The 13695-nt window shown below is 32.9% G+C and overlaps 1 protein-coding gene across 1 annotated transcript; it reads left to right on the forward strand.

Annotated features, from left to right (window-relative positions):
- The first annotated feature begins 1403 nt into the window (after positions 1–1403).
- LOC139525202 (uncharacterized) lies at positions 1404–13656 on the forward strand. Its single transcript, XM_071320393.1, has 4 exons — positions 1404–1422; positions 2350–3192; positions 11983–12309; positions 13556–13656. The coding sequence occupies exons 1-4, from the start codon at positions 1404–1406 to the stop codon at positions 13654–13656; spliced, it is 1290 nt and encodes a 429-aa protein (XP_071176494.1).
- Positions 13657–13695: the final 39 nt, after the last annotated feature.

The following is a 13695-nucleotide window of genomic DNA, read 5'->3' on the forward strand; positions in this document are numbered from 1 at the left end:
GAATCTATACATTTTGCTTTTGAGACCAAACTATTGTCAAAAAAAATATTAAAACAGAACTCCAAAACCCTTCAAAAAAATGTTTGCCAATACTTCTAAAAAAAGTCTAGATACAACCACACGTTAATACTGTGTATGTATGCAATACATGTATATGCAGTTCGGAATATAGAAGATTCATTTCTGCAGAGGATGATGATTAATTCTGAATAAATGGCACATAATGTCTTTTCTATACATGTATTATTTATAATAAACAAATAATTTTAAAATTGTATGTTTTCGAATATTATAAATATAGTTGTGAAAATAAATGATCAGCCCCTTGCTTTAATGAAATTGAAAAATCTTGCTTCAATAGTACTGTCCTCTTAGTTTACAAAAATAAATACCCGACCCAAAACAAACCCCCCTGCCCCCCCCCCCTTCCCCTTCAATATCAAATGGTCGTCCCCTAACATAATATTTTGATATTTACAGTCATTTCGGTTTAATTTTGTCAAAATAAGATAATTAACATCGCTGATGTATTATTGGCCTGCAAGTCAATAATTCAACCTCATTTGAATACCGTATTCATGCACCCTTTACTCTGAACTTGTCAAGAATCAATAGTTACAAATCAACAGTCCACGGTAGAATCCGTATAGTAACTCTCCTCCTTGTTAGACGGACGAACGGAATCGACAGAGTTTAAACGCGTGCAATAGTTATTTGATAGTATTTAACAAAAGGGTTATAGCAGCTGATCCTTTAAATACATTTTATCATATCAATTTTGTCCTCAAGTATATCTAGTACAAATCATGGCGTATCTTTTCATATAACATTGACATGTTCTCTTCCTCGACTTGTAGTGTATACCGGTATTTGTGCATTACCTTTTACCGGCTTTTGTCCACTAAGCCCTTTTTTCTTTTCTTCTCGCTACATTGAAGACCTGTTGGTGACCCTCTGCTGTTGTTTTTTATTTGGTCGGGTTGTTGTCTCTTTGACACATTCCCCATTTCCATTCTCAATTTTATTCAAATAAGGAAATTAATTTCCCACGCAGACATATTCCAACAAGCTGGTATATACCGAGTATATATGCATGCATGCATATCTTCCATAAGTGTCTTCATTTGCATTTATTTCTATAGTAAAGGAATCGACTATGTTTTCTTTTGTGTTGTAAGATCAATCTAATGTAACAGTTGTGTCTAGGGAAGTACAACCACTTTCTATCAATAATAAAATGCAAAGAACCAAACCTAACGATCAGAGACTGAGTTGACCAAGAATATATAATTATAAAATCTGAGGTTTGGTTCCGAAAGAGGCATCCATATACGTAAAATTATATTGTATGTCATACCTTCAACATCTAAAAATTCTATATAATTATGAATTTCTGCATGATAATGGCTATTATTCTATATGGTAAGTTTATATTTTGTTTGTATTTTTAGTTTTATTTAAGATTTACTCATATTAACCGCTCTTCATACTGTCATTTGTAAAATGTTTTTTTTTTTAAATTCATTTTTGTGATTTTGTTAATGATTTGAAGGATTGGTGTCTCTATTTCTGATGAGTTTATCCTTTTTCAACATACTTTTTTTACTTCAAGTTATTCCTTTAATGAACTGGTACACCAGTGCTCAGCACCAGTGTCCCATTTTAGAGATGGGTTAGTGACTTCAGACTAGTTTAACCCCACCATGTTCTGTGTATGAAACCTGTTATTCAGTGATTATTGTTTGTTCATGTGTAACATATTTATTTTTCGTACATTATTTTGTATATAAATTAGGTCGTTAGTTTTCTTGTTTGAATTGATCTACATTTGTCATTTCGGGACCTTTTATAGCGGACTTTGCGATATGGACTTTGATCATTGTTGAAGGTTGTACGATAACCTTTGGTAACCGTTGTTAATAATGCTATCATTTTAGTCTCTCGTGTAGAGTTGTCTCATTGACAATAAAACATCTTCTTATTTTCATCTGATAGTCGAAAAAAACCCAACAACGTCATGGTAAAAAAAAGGAAAAAATCAGTACACAGTAACTACGTACAGTTTAGCTTATTCAACCTTTAACCTCCCTTAACTGATAATAAATGTAGATTAAATACAATGATGTGCCAGAATTGACCTGTACGCCAATATTCATGCAATTTGAGAGAAAACACCAAACTTTCCTAATCTAGTTAATTATACACTTGCAGAAAACTAGCAATTTACCCAATTCAGTCAAATCGTTGCATTTTAATAAGTGAATCGAATGAATTGCAAATTTAATTGAAGTCACACAGTCACAACAGTTACATGGTTTAATCAAAACAATGTTTTATTTTAAATTTCAGTGGCATTAAAGTCGGATATTGTAATCTGTAATTTTGGCGGAGCTGGCCTTGGTCTACCTGATCAAGATTCTGTTCAAGCACAACCAGTCACTGAGAACACAGAACCACATCCAGTCACTGACCAAAGACAAACACAACCGGTTACTGAGCAAAGACAAACACAACCGGTCACTGAGAAATCACAAACACAACCGGTTACTGAGAAATCAGGAACACAACCAGTCACTTACAAAACACAAACACATCCAGTCACTGAGAAAACTCAAACACAATCGGTCACTGACAAAACACAAACACAATCGGTCACTGACAAAACACAAACACAACAATTCACTGACAAAACACAAACAAAATCGGTCACTGACAAAACACAAACACAATCGGTCACTGATAAATCACAAACACAATCGGTCATTGATAAAACACAAACGCAACAGATTATTGAGAAAACACAAACACAACCGATCTCTCAGAAAACACAATCGGTCACTGATAAAACACAAACACAATCGGTCACTGACAAAACTCAAACACAATCGGTCACTGACAAAACTAAAACACAAGCGGTCACTGTCAAAACACTAACACAACCGGTCACTGACAAAACACAAACACAATTTGTCACTGAGAAAACTCAAACACAAGACGTATCCACGGCAGTGATAGAAAGTGCAACTAACCAAGACATTATTAAGTTGGATACAACTGTTCCACCCAGTATGATATCGTCACCAATAGGTCAAAACTTACAGTTGGCGATTTATGACTTGGCTTGGCCTAATATTAAACTAAAGCCTAGTGTATCCCCGCTCTATACAGAAAATTCTACAAATGTGGTAGATTGTGCGGTGTTGTGTTTCAGAAATTCATTGTGCACATCATTTACATACAAAAAGCAGTACTGTTGTTTATATCAATCTTTTAATGTTAGTGATGTTGATGTAGTTGCTGGTTATAATACCTTTATTAAAATAAATATGTGATGTAGTTATTCCTTTTATAGTTTTACATTATCAGTACAAGGACTTTGCCTCATATAAACAAATATCGCTGATGTATGTTTGGCTTGCAAGTCAATAAATCCTGATGTTAATCCGTAATCATGCAACCATTACTTTGAACTTTAGTTGATAGGGCTGTGCATATGTTCAGAATGTTGTAAACGTGTTCATTCATTAAACAAAAAACAATGTTAACGTTTTAAATTGAAATAAGGCAGCAACGATCATAATCTATTCGCTCACCGACCGACTCTACCTGCAACAATTATTTTTACTTACTTAGGTTTATTTAGGTTCTTTTACTGATACAGGAACTAAAGTTCCTCTTCATCAGTCTCTATATCTAAATCTTCTTCACTTCCGGTGATTATTGATTTATAGTCTTCGTACATCATTGTTTGGTTATTCCAGTATTTGTCTAGTCTATTCTTAAATGTATTTGTGGTTGGCGATGTCACTATAATTTCGGGTAGTGTATTCCATGTTCTCACCACTCATTTTTGGTACAGATAAAACCACAATTTACATATACTTTTTATTCATAACATGATATCAAACAAATAAGAAAACAGTCAGTATACCACTGCACGTTCTCTAATATACGAGTTGCTGATACATTATAACGAGTCCATGCAGTGTTAATTTTCCTTTTGAAATTTTTGTACTTTATATTTGTTGAATAAAATATATAAATGGGTAAAACGATGCACATGAATTCGAAAACTAAGAACCCTAGCAAAAAATTCTCTGAGGTTTCGTAGGGTGCGATACAATGTGAAATAAACAGAACCAATTTTATTAGATGGGACAAAAATCTAGAGGACTACAACAAGTCAAAACATCAGAAGCATGCATGTGCTTGCAAGAACCGAAATAAATTTTGCATCACATCTTCCTTAATTTCCTCGTGGGCGACAATAGTCTTTTTGAGACAAAGACTTCAGAAAATTAGTTTTTTTTTAACGAAACCATGCAGGGCCGTAACTACATTGAGGCAAATATTGCCTCATGTTTCAAATTTAAAAAAAAAAACCAAATAAAACAAAATATTGTCTTCATATGATTGTCTTCATATCAAATTGTTTTCACTGAAAGTGTCTTGCAAGAAGCAAGTTCTCTTCACTCTCTGATGTCGCCCCTGCATTTTTTTTTCGTAATCCATCTTTCTATTTTACTTTTCTTGGTCTATTGTTTGTACTTAATTCTGTGTTCCGGGTTTGTCTTTTGTTCATTTATTGTCCTACTTAATGACTAGTATTAGTGGGGTTTTTTTTAAACGTGTCACACTGTGTAATGTTGCATGTCCACCGATGTCCAGGCATTATGCAAGAAAATATTTTAAGAATATACGATGCTACTGGACACAGAAAACAGTGGTCGTTTCTGCATGGAGAATTGAACTTGATATCAAAGAATACGAAACTGCCTTTCTTGTATATACCCAATTTTTCTTAGTGTGGATTGCAAAATTAGGTATTTTCTCTAGGTGAGATAGGCACAGAAGTGATAGATATGTATTATAAATATAGAACATTGAATATCTTAATCAACAACAACAACAAAAAAAATAACTGCAATACCCAAGCGCCTGTGGATAAAACTAGATAGCTGACATGGTTTAAATTAAAGTAAGACCACCAATTTCCCAGTATCAAATCATTTGTTGAAAAAAAACATCAATGTATTGCCATATGACCTTTTACATTCAAGGGTTAAATTTGCTTTAAGTCGTGTTTAGACCCTTTAACAGAAAATAAAGGAATATGAAGTACACGTGCACGGGAGCTAATCGCACACAATGTCAATGTATAGAAAAAAAATTACAAATGATCAATGGTCAAAGTTTTTATTCCTGTTCTTCATCTTGATAGTTACTGGAGGGTCTTCAATAATGAAAGAATCATTAACCATAAAACAAGGTCAATACGGTCCCTAGTGTCGACTTGAGCAGTACTAGTATTTAACGTGTATTACTGCACTAATGACTGTCACTATATTTAAATCTAGTCATAAAAGTTCTCAAGTCAGCACAATACAAGACAAGAACAGACAGACAGACAGATCCGGTATTAAAGATTATGAGAATTACGATTTTTGCTATATCCTACATATCGGTCTTTTAATGTTTTGAATTTCCCTTAAACTTTAAAGTCTTAAATAATAATGAATCTATGTTTTTGCTTTAAGACCAGAATATTGGCGAAAAAATAGCTAAAAATTATTTGCGTTTCTATGTAAGAAAGAGTCCGGGAAACGCTCAGAATGCACGATTTTGTGTTATTTTTCTCAGAGCTTCTGGGGGCCTTCAGCGGCCCCTAGACCCCTCGCCAAAAAAATTTCGCCTCGCTACGCTCGGCGAATATATTTTGCCTCAGTATTAAAAGGGACTAGTTACGGCCCTGCCATGCATGAATTAAACTAAAAGTATTAGGACAGTATTATTTGATACAAAAGTATTGTTTCGCGTGGCTTTTCCTAACGTAATATGTACTTATCTTCCTAGCCTATCAATTTTGCACTTAAAACACGTGTCTTACATTTGCGTAGAAAATAATTTTCAGTTCCGAAACGACAAAAGAAAAACAAGTTATTTTTAACTTAGTATAAGGCACCGTGCAGTACACGAAGTCTTTAATTTAAAAAAAAGAAACTAATGCACATATAGACCATCAAAATTAGCTATACTCTTAATTCTGAATACCATGTTATAAAAAATAACCATAATATAATATATTTTAATTATTGTTGATTGCAAACTTATTCAATTGCAATAGTTATACATGATAGGATTGAATCGAAGTTTTGTAGCACTTGCTCCTTTTAATACATTTTATGAAATCATTTTGTCATTGTGTTGGTCTTACTCTAGTACAATTCATGGTGTATCTATCCATACACCATTGACATGTTCTCAGCCTCGATCTGTATATCTTTGCGTTTATAACTACTGACGGCCTTGACCTTATAAACAGGAATTCAATCTGTCAAATTAAGCACAAATTATGTTTCAAATCAATCCTAAGTTTATTAAGTCAGGAATATGGAAGTTGTTATCAAATAGTTCGTTTCTATGTATAATGCATTGGCGTTTGTTTTTATTACACTTCAGTGTGTCTGTTGTTCCGTTGTTTTCCTCTTATAGTTGATGTGTTTCCCTCGGTTTTGGTTTGTAGTCCTGATTTATTTTCTCTCAGTCGATTTGTAACTTTTGAAGAGCGGAATATTTTTGTTGCCTTTATTCAGAACATTTCATTGGTAACATTCATGAAAATCAAAGGAGGTAATTTTTACTCCTAATTGTGATATTTTTCCTAATTGATTGATGGTAATGCTTTAAAATTATATATTTGCCAGTGTGATGATAGATTTCTTTAATAAAGTATCAAAATAACTGTTTTTTAATCATTATATCTTATTGAGACCATGGCCTGTAAATTGTTTATTTTTATACTTTGATAGTTTGGATAACTGTTTTACATTGTTATAAATAAGATATGAGAATTTGAGTCAAATTGGCGAATATGAATTTGACAGCTAGTGCCCCTTTATTAAAGTTGAAAAATTATGTTTCCGAGTTTGATGCTTGGCACTGCACTCCAACTGTTAAACTTAAAAAGTTTTATATTATGAGTTGTTAAGAATGTTCGCTCCTTTTGTGGAATTTTTATCAGATATTCGGTATCCTCTAGTTTTATCAATCTGTTACCCATTACAAACTTTGTCCACTGAGCCCTACCTTTCTTTTCATAATTTTATAACCGATAGTTTAAAAATCATATTTGAAAATCTTATAAAATCCATATTATTTTTTCATAGTTTTTGAAAGTAAAATGCTGCTAATGTTAATTATAGGAAACATATAGTGGGATCATTTCCCGCCAACTTTTTAACGGCTAATGTCTCAAAAACAAGCAAATGGACCCATAGTTTTTTCTTCTTTTTAAGTTTCGTTCTAAATAACCTATCAATTTATAAGTCTTTAAAAAGCTTGTTATTTTGAAACAGAGTCGCAATCATCTTTTTTTTTTACAAGTAACATGGATTTCTTAGAAATTTATAATATTTGTCGTATAACTGTCTTAATAACCGCCTTTTGAAACCTTGTTACAAACAGAATTATTAATCATGACTAGTGTTATTTCTATTGAAATCAACTTTTACGTTGTGTAAAAATTCATTTTCTATAAGTATTGGCATGCTTCCGTTTTCAACTGAAGATCTTGCTCAGAGATGTGCATATACCTTTCAATTTGAAAACAGAAGAACATGTATACATTCCTCAGTTTATTTGTTGTCAAACTAATTAAGAAGGTTTAAAATAAGGAAATTAATTTCCCACGCAGACATTTTCCAACAAGCTGGTATATACCGAGTATATATGCATGCATGCATATATTCAATAAGTGTCTTCATTTGCATTTATTTCTATAGTAAAGGAATCGACTATGTTTTCTTTTATGTTGAAAAACCAATCTAATGTCACGAACAGTTGTGTCTAGGAAAGTAAAACAACTTTCTTTCAATAATAGAATGCACTTAAAATCTCATAAGAAGCCTGTCACGACCAAGAATATATATATCAACACTGAGGTTTGGTTCCAAAAGAGCCATCCATTTTCGTAAAATTATAGACAAACCGTTAACATCTTAAAGTTTGAGATCTTTATAATTATGAATTTCTGCATGATAATGACTATTATTCTATATGGTAAGTTAATATTATGGTTGAATTTTTATAGTTTTATTTAAGATTTACCCATCTCAACCACTTTTCATACTGTCATTGGTACAATGTTTATTTTAAAATCGTTTTTGTAATTTTTTAAACGGTTCGATCGAATGATGTCTCTTTGTCTTTTCTTTCAATACCCTTTTTCTTTATATTCGTGATTGACAATACATAAACCTTGATATACTAAGTCGTGACTGTCCGAAGTCAGGAGCCTTTTTTTTTTGGGGGGGGGGGGGGGTCGTTGGTTGCTTTCCAAATAATGAAGTTGAAATCATCACTTCGTATACTTTACGGACGCCATCACCAGTTGGTTGCCCGTTATGCAATATGATATCGGATATGTTCCTTATGTTGTAGCTACAATCCCGTTCTCTTTTCACGAATGTGACCTACCGAGTTAGACTATTTACCGGGTTTGTAATAACATGATCAACACCACGTGTGCCAAATGTGCAGCGGGGCCTGCATGCCCTTCCGGAGAACCTGAGATCAATCCTAGTTTTAGGTGGGGCTCGTGGTGTTGTTGTACCCATATGTGTGACATTTCACGCATCGTTGTCAATGTAATGGAATTTGATGCGACTGTCATACAAGCGAGATGTTTAGCGCTATAAAACCAGGTACAATCCACCATATTCTACATTTGAAATTGCCTATACCAAGTCAGGAATATGACAGTTGTTGTTCATTCGTTTGATTTGTTTTATTATTTGAATTTCCCGTTTGATTAGGGACTTTCCGTTTTGAATTTTCCTCGGAGTTCAGTATTTTTGTGATTTTACTTTTTATATCTATTTTTCGTTTATTCTTTTGCTATTTCTATATTATGCGTAGTCGTTTGAAACCGTGGTAGAAAACTTTTAAGGCCAGGTCGACTTCCTGATACGGTGGAATAGAAAATTAACTAGTGAAATAACATGATTCGGGTTTTTTTTAAAATCTGCATTAGGACAATTTTCAATCGATATTTCATTTGTGTCAATGACTGTTATAAGACCATTCGGACCGGAAATTTATTAAAAAAAACACAAGTGGTTTTAGTCAGATAGGTTAATCTAAAATGGCCACAAGAGAGAGTCGTACGTTACCAAAAGGACATTCAAATTCATTGCACAAAGGTTATGTTATTCTCTGACAGTTAATGACGTCGTTTCACTAAATCCGTTGGATGTTGGATGTGTTCTAATTGATATTACTAGAACACACCCGTGATATCGCGGGTACGTGACTGAATATAAGTATATAACTATGCGTAATCCTTATTTTAGTATTGGTATTGTCATCTGATAAATTCATGCCGATAATAAGATACACAGTTTTCTCTGCTTTCAAATCTTTCTGTTTGAGCCCGTCGACATAGCGCTTATCAATTATTGGTAATATTAATTATGTGGAAAACAAAAGGTCCCGGAATGGAGTATTTTTTAATCAACAGCATTGTCCTATATTAGTTATAAATAAAATTGAATTCGTTGATTCGCTGTTTTACATCATGCCCGATAACAAATTGAAAACTGTACCTATACGCCTTATTTTAGGTCCAAATTTTTAATATTCGTATTGTTATCTTAGATAGTCTTACTGATTAAAATACAACAATAGGGAACAACTTGGCAATGATTGAATTTAGTTGTGTCAACCCTGTGATTATGACCCGTGTATATAGCAAAATCCTAAATACACCGTTTGGTGGTGCGCCTGTCAGACGCGGAACGTACAGATAAAGGAAATAGGTAACAGGTATTAAAATATACTATTGGTATCGGTATTGTGTAAGGAAGTGTTTTCATTTCTCATGGAGAAACTTTATATAAATAGAAAGATTGTATGTACATGTATAATAAATATTTGGTATGACAAGGGGTACCTGTAAACTGCGAAACGGAATAAAAAATGGAACGCAGGAACGAAACAATCAAAACGAAATATGACGAAACGGAAAGAAATTAACACTTTTTAATGGGGGCTCCAAAATATTGATGCGAGTATAATCGCGGATAGAAGCATATAGGATATTCGTTATTTGTATTATCAGTTTACGGGATTATGTAGTTGTCATTAATTTTGCACTTTTCGTCATCGTATGATAAACTCTGAGCAAAACCCATAGTCTATGAATACTCAACGCCCTCTTCTACGCTTAATGCATGCTCAAACAATAAACAAAATACAAATACGACAAAAAGCAACCATTGTAGTTTGGTAACATCAACTTATACATAAACTGATTTATAATGTTAACTTTTAAAACATGTAGGTAGCTTATTACGGATTTGACCAAGTTTTAATTAATATCAAAAGTTCAGTAAAAAACTTATAAATCATAAATTGGAACAGGCAATAGTATAAGTGATATGCCAGCTCTCCCGCAAAGAGACAAACCAACGCATACGCAACAATATCATTGGCGGATCCAGAACTTTTCATAAGGGGGGCTGACTGACCTAAGGGGGGCCCGCTCGAGTCGGTGATTTCCTATATAATCAATCAAAATACTCAATAATGACAGGTGCTTCATCAAGGACTAAATCAATAATGCAAACATGCAAAAAGAACCACATGCACATACAGTTGAAATATAATCACTGAGCAGGTCTCCAAATCATCAGCCTCTTTCTCATTTTATTTTTTTGCAATTATAATGGTTGGAATTCATTTTTTTCTTGTTTTTTCTAATTTTGATGATCAAAGTGTTTCTTCTTGTTGGGTTCTGCGCTTTGAGGACTAAATATGATTTTTAAATCTTTTTCTCGGCTTAAATACGTCTGCCTTTTGTCTTATTGATCATATCAATTTTGTTCGTTTCATTGTGTTTCGTTTTGTTCTGTGTCGTTTCGTTATGGTTTGTTATGTTTACTCCGTTCCGTTGTTATTCCGTTTCGCATTTTACAGAAAACCTATGATAAATGTCATCATTTGCATTTACTTCTATATACAGTTCGGCTGCTATAGTTAATTCCGTAGTTTTTTGTATTTGTTGAAAGCAAAAACTAATGTAATAGTCTTGTATATTAGGGAAGACCTTTTAATCGATGATTGAACGCACTTAAAAACACCTAAGAAGTCGACCAAGAATATTTTAAATCTCAAGTTAAGTTCCAAAAAAAATGACGCCAATCTAAATATAAATACAGAGTTACAGGACAAAATTTCAAAGTACTTTAAACTTTCGACAGCCCAGGAGTTAACATAAATTTTGCAGGATAACGGCTGTTGTTCTATACGGTAAGTCTTATGTTTGGATGTAATTTTATTTAAAGTTTTACTAATTTATCTTCATTTTCTGCATACTCTTGTTGGTCTCATATTTTCTACATCTGGGTACACAATATACGTCTTATGATGGTAACCACTATATGGCCTTTTTATGGGTTGCAGTCTAATTTTCATGGAACCCGTATGACAAGCCGTTCTACTATTTCTTCAAATTTCAAGATATCTCCTATAATATATAAGATATATATCTAATATAATTTCATTTTTATAAGATATCTTTAATGTTATATGAGATATCTTTAATGTTATATAAGATATCTTTAATGTTATATAAGATATCTCATAAAGTTTATATGATATCTTATATACCTTATAAGATATTTTCTAAAGTTTATAAGATATCTTATAAAGTATATGAGATATCTTATAAACAATTTTTTATATAAGATATCTTATATAATTTTTTTTTTTTTTTTTTTTTTTTTTTTTTTTTTTTAAATATATGACTATCATATTAAGAACATTCTAGCGATTTCACTCATACTATAGTTGTTTCTTTGGTAAAAATCAAAATATTCATATCTATGGAAAATAAATTATAAAGGCTATTCAAATCAATGCATTTTTATAGTTTCTTTGCAAAAATAAGCAGCTAATCAAAATAATGTCTGATTATAATTTTAGTGGCATCAAAGCTAAATCTTACATCCCAAGGATTTGATGGTGACTCTAATCCTAGTTTACCAAGTGGTGGAGACCCACCTCCAGCTCCAGACCCTATTCCAGCACCAACGATCAAGACAGAAACACAAACAAAAGACGCATCTAAGGTTGTTACAGAAAGTGCAGTTACATCCAACATCCCTGCATTGGATACAACCGTTTCAAACACTCTGAAATCGCCAACAATAGCCCTGAACTCTCAAATGTATATATTGGATTGGCCTAACATTAAACTTAAGTCTTATGTAGACTCGCTCTACACTGGAAGCGCTACAACCGAGGTTGCTTGTGCTATTTTGTGTTTCAGAAATTCATTTTGCACATCATTTACATACAAAATACAGTACTGTTGTTTATATCAGTCTTTTAATGTTGGTGATGTTGATGCAGTTATTGGGTATAATACCTTTGTTAAAATAAATATATGATGCAGTTTTTGCCTTAATTGGTACAGTTTCATTACAGACTTTCGATGATATCAATACATGAGGCAGACTTGAAAGTTAATTGTCTACCTATAGAGTTGCATTGTAATAATACCGTTTACATATCAAATAAGTTTATGTGTTATATTTGTATATCGTTATGATCTTTTGTGTATACTGAACTGATTTTTGAAAGATGTGTTCTACATGTATACCCAGCTGTCCACTGATATTGATAACTATGATATCAATACTAACAGACAAACGTTCGTATATTGAAGGCACTGGCAATAACAAAAATTACATTGGAAACTAATTGCCGGAACCGATTAGGTACGAATGTAACAATAATATTTGTGTCTACGTTTACATTGCGTTATTGTTACACTACTGCACGGCAAAATAAGATGGGAATAGTAACATGTATTTACAAAACAAAACTCGAAAAATCTGATTTTTATCTATTTACAAATTGCATACAATTTTTTTAATTTTATTTTCAATGCCAAGTTTCCTCAAATCCAGTATGGTTTTTTTTGTAGCATGTTTTAGTCTACCTTTTTTTTAAGTGTGAAACCACTCCAAGTGGCAGCCTTCACAAACCAGTAAATACATAACAGTGAACACTTTTCTCAGCCCGCGTTCTTAACATTTTAGTATCTTTAAGAACATCAAATCAATTAATGCTTAGAAATATTTAAACATTATTTGTTGAATATTATCATTATCATCATTACTAATTTTACCAAGTACATATCAAAGAATTAAGCAACAAAACTATAGAAGCTTTCAGAGGCGGATTTAGGGGGGGGCAGGGAGACCGGGCCTCCCCTTTTTTGGAAAAAAAATTGGTTGCTCAAATAGAGAATCACTGAAGCGTGACTGGAGAGGGCCCCTCTTGGGCAGTCGGTGGGCCCCCACTTATGAAAATTTCTGGATCCGCCACTGGCTTTAAGTTCAATATATCTAGCGTACATTGCAGTCTTTAATGTATCGACAATGCAATGCAACTGTAGACACAAATATCATTAATACATCAATCGGTTCCTTACCCTACCATGTATTCCGGCAATTAGTCTCCAATATAACAATGTTTTTTTTTATTATAGTTACATTTCCATATAAGTCAGTAGCCAGTGCCTATGATATAGGCTGTCACACTGACTATAATGTGATGCCTGTCACACTGACCAACTTTTGCAGTCTGTAGCACCAATTATCTTGTGATGCCTGTCACAATGACCAACTT

This window comes from Mytilus edulis, chromosome 5 (genome assembly GCF_963676685.1).
Source record: "Mytilus edulis chromosome 5, xbMytEdul2.2, whole genome shotgun sequence".
NCBI classification, from domain to species: Eukaryota; Metazoa; Mollusca; class Bivalvia; order Mytilida; family Mytilidae; genus Mytilus; species Mytilus edulis.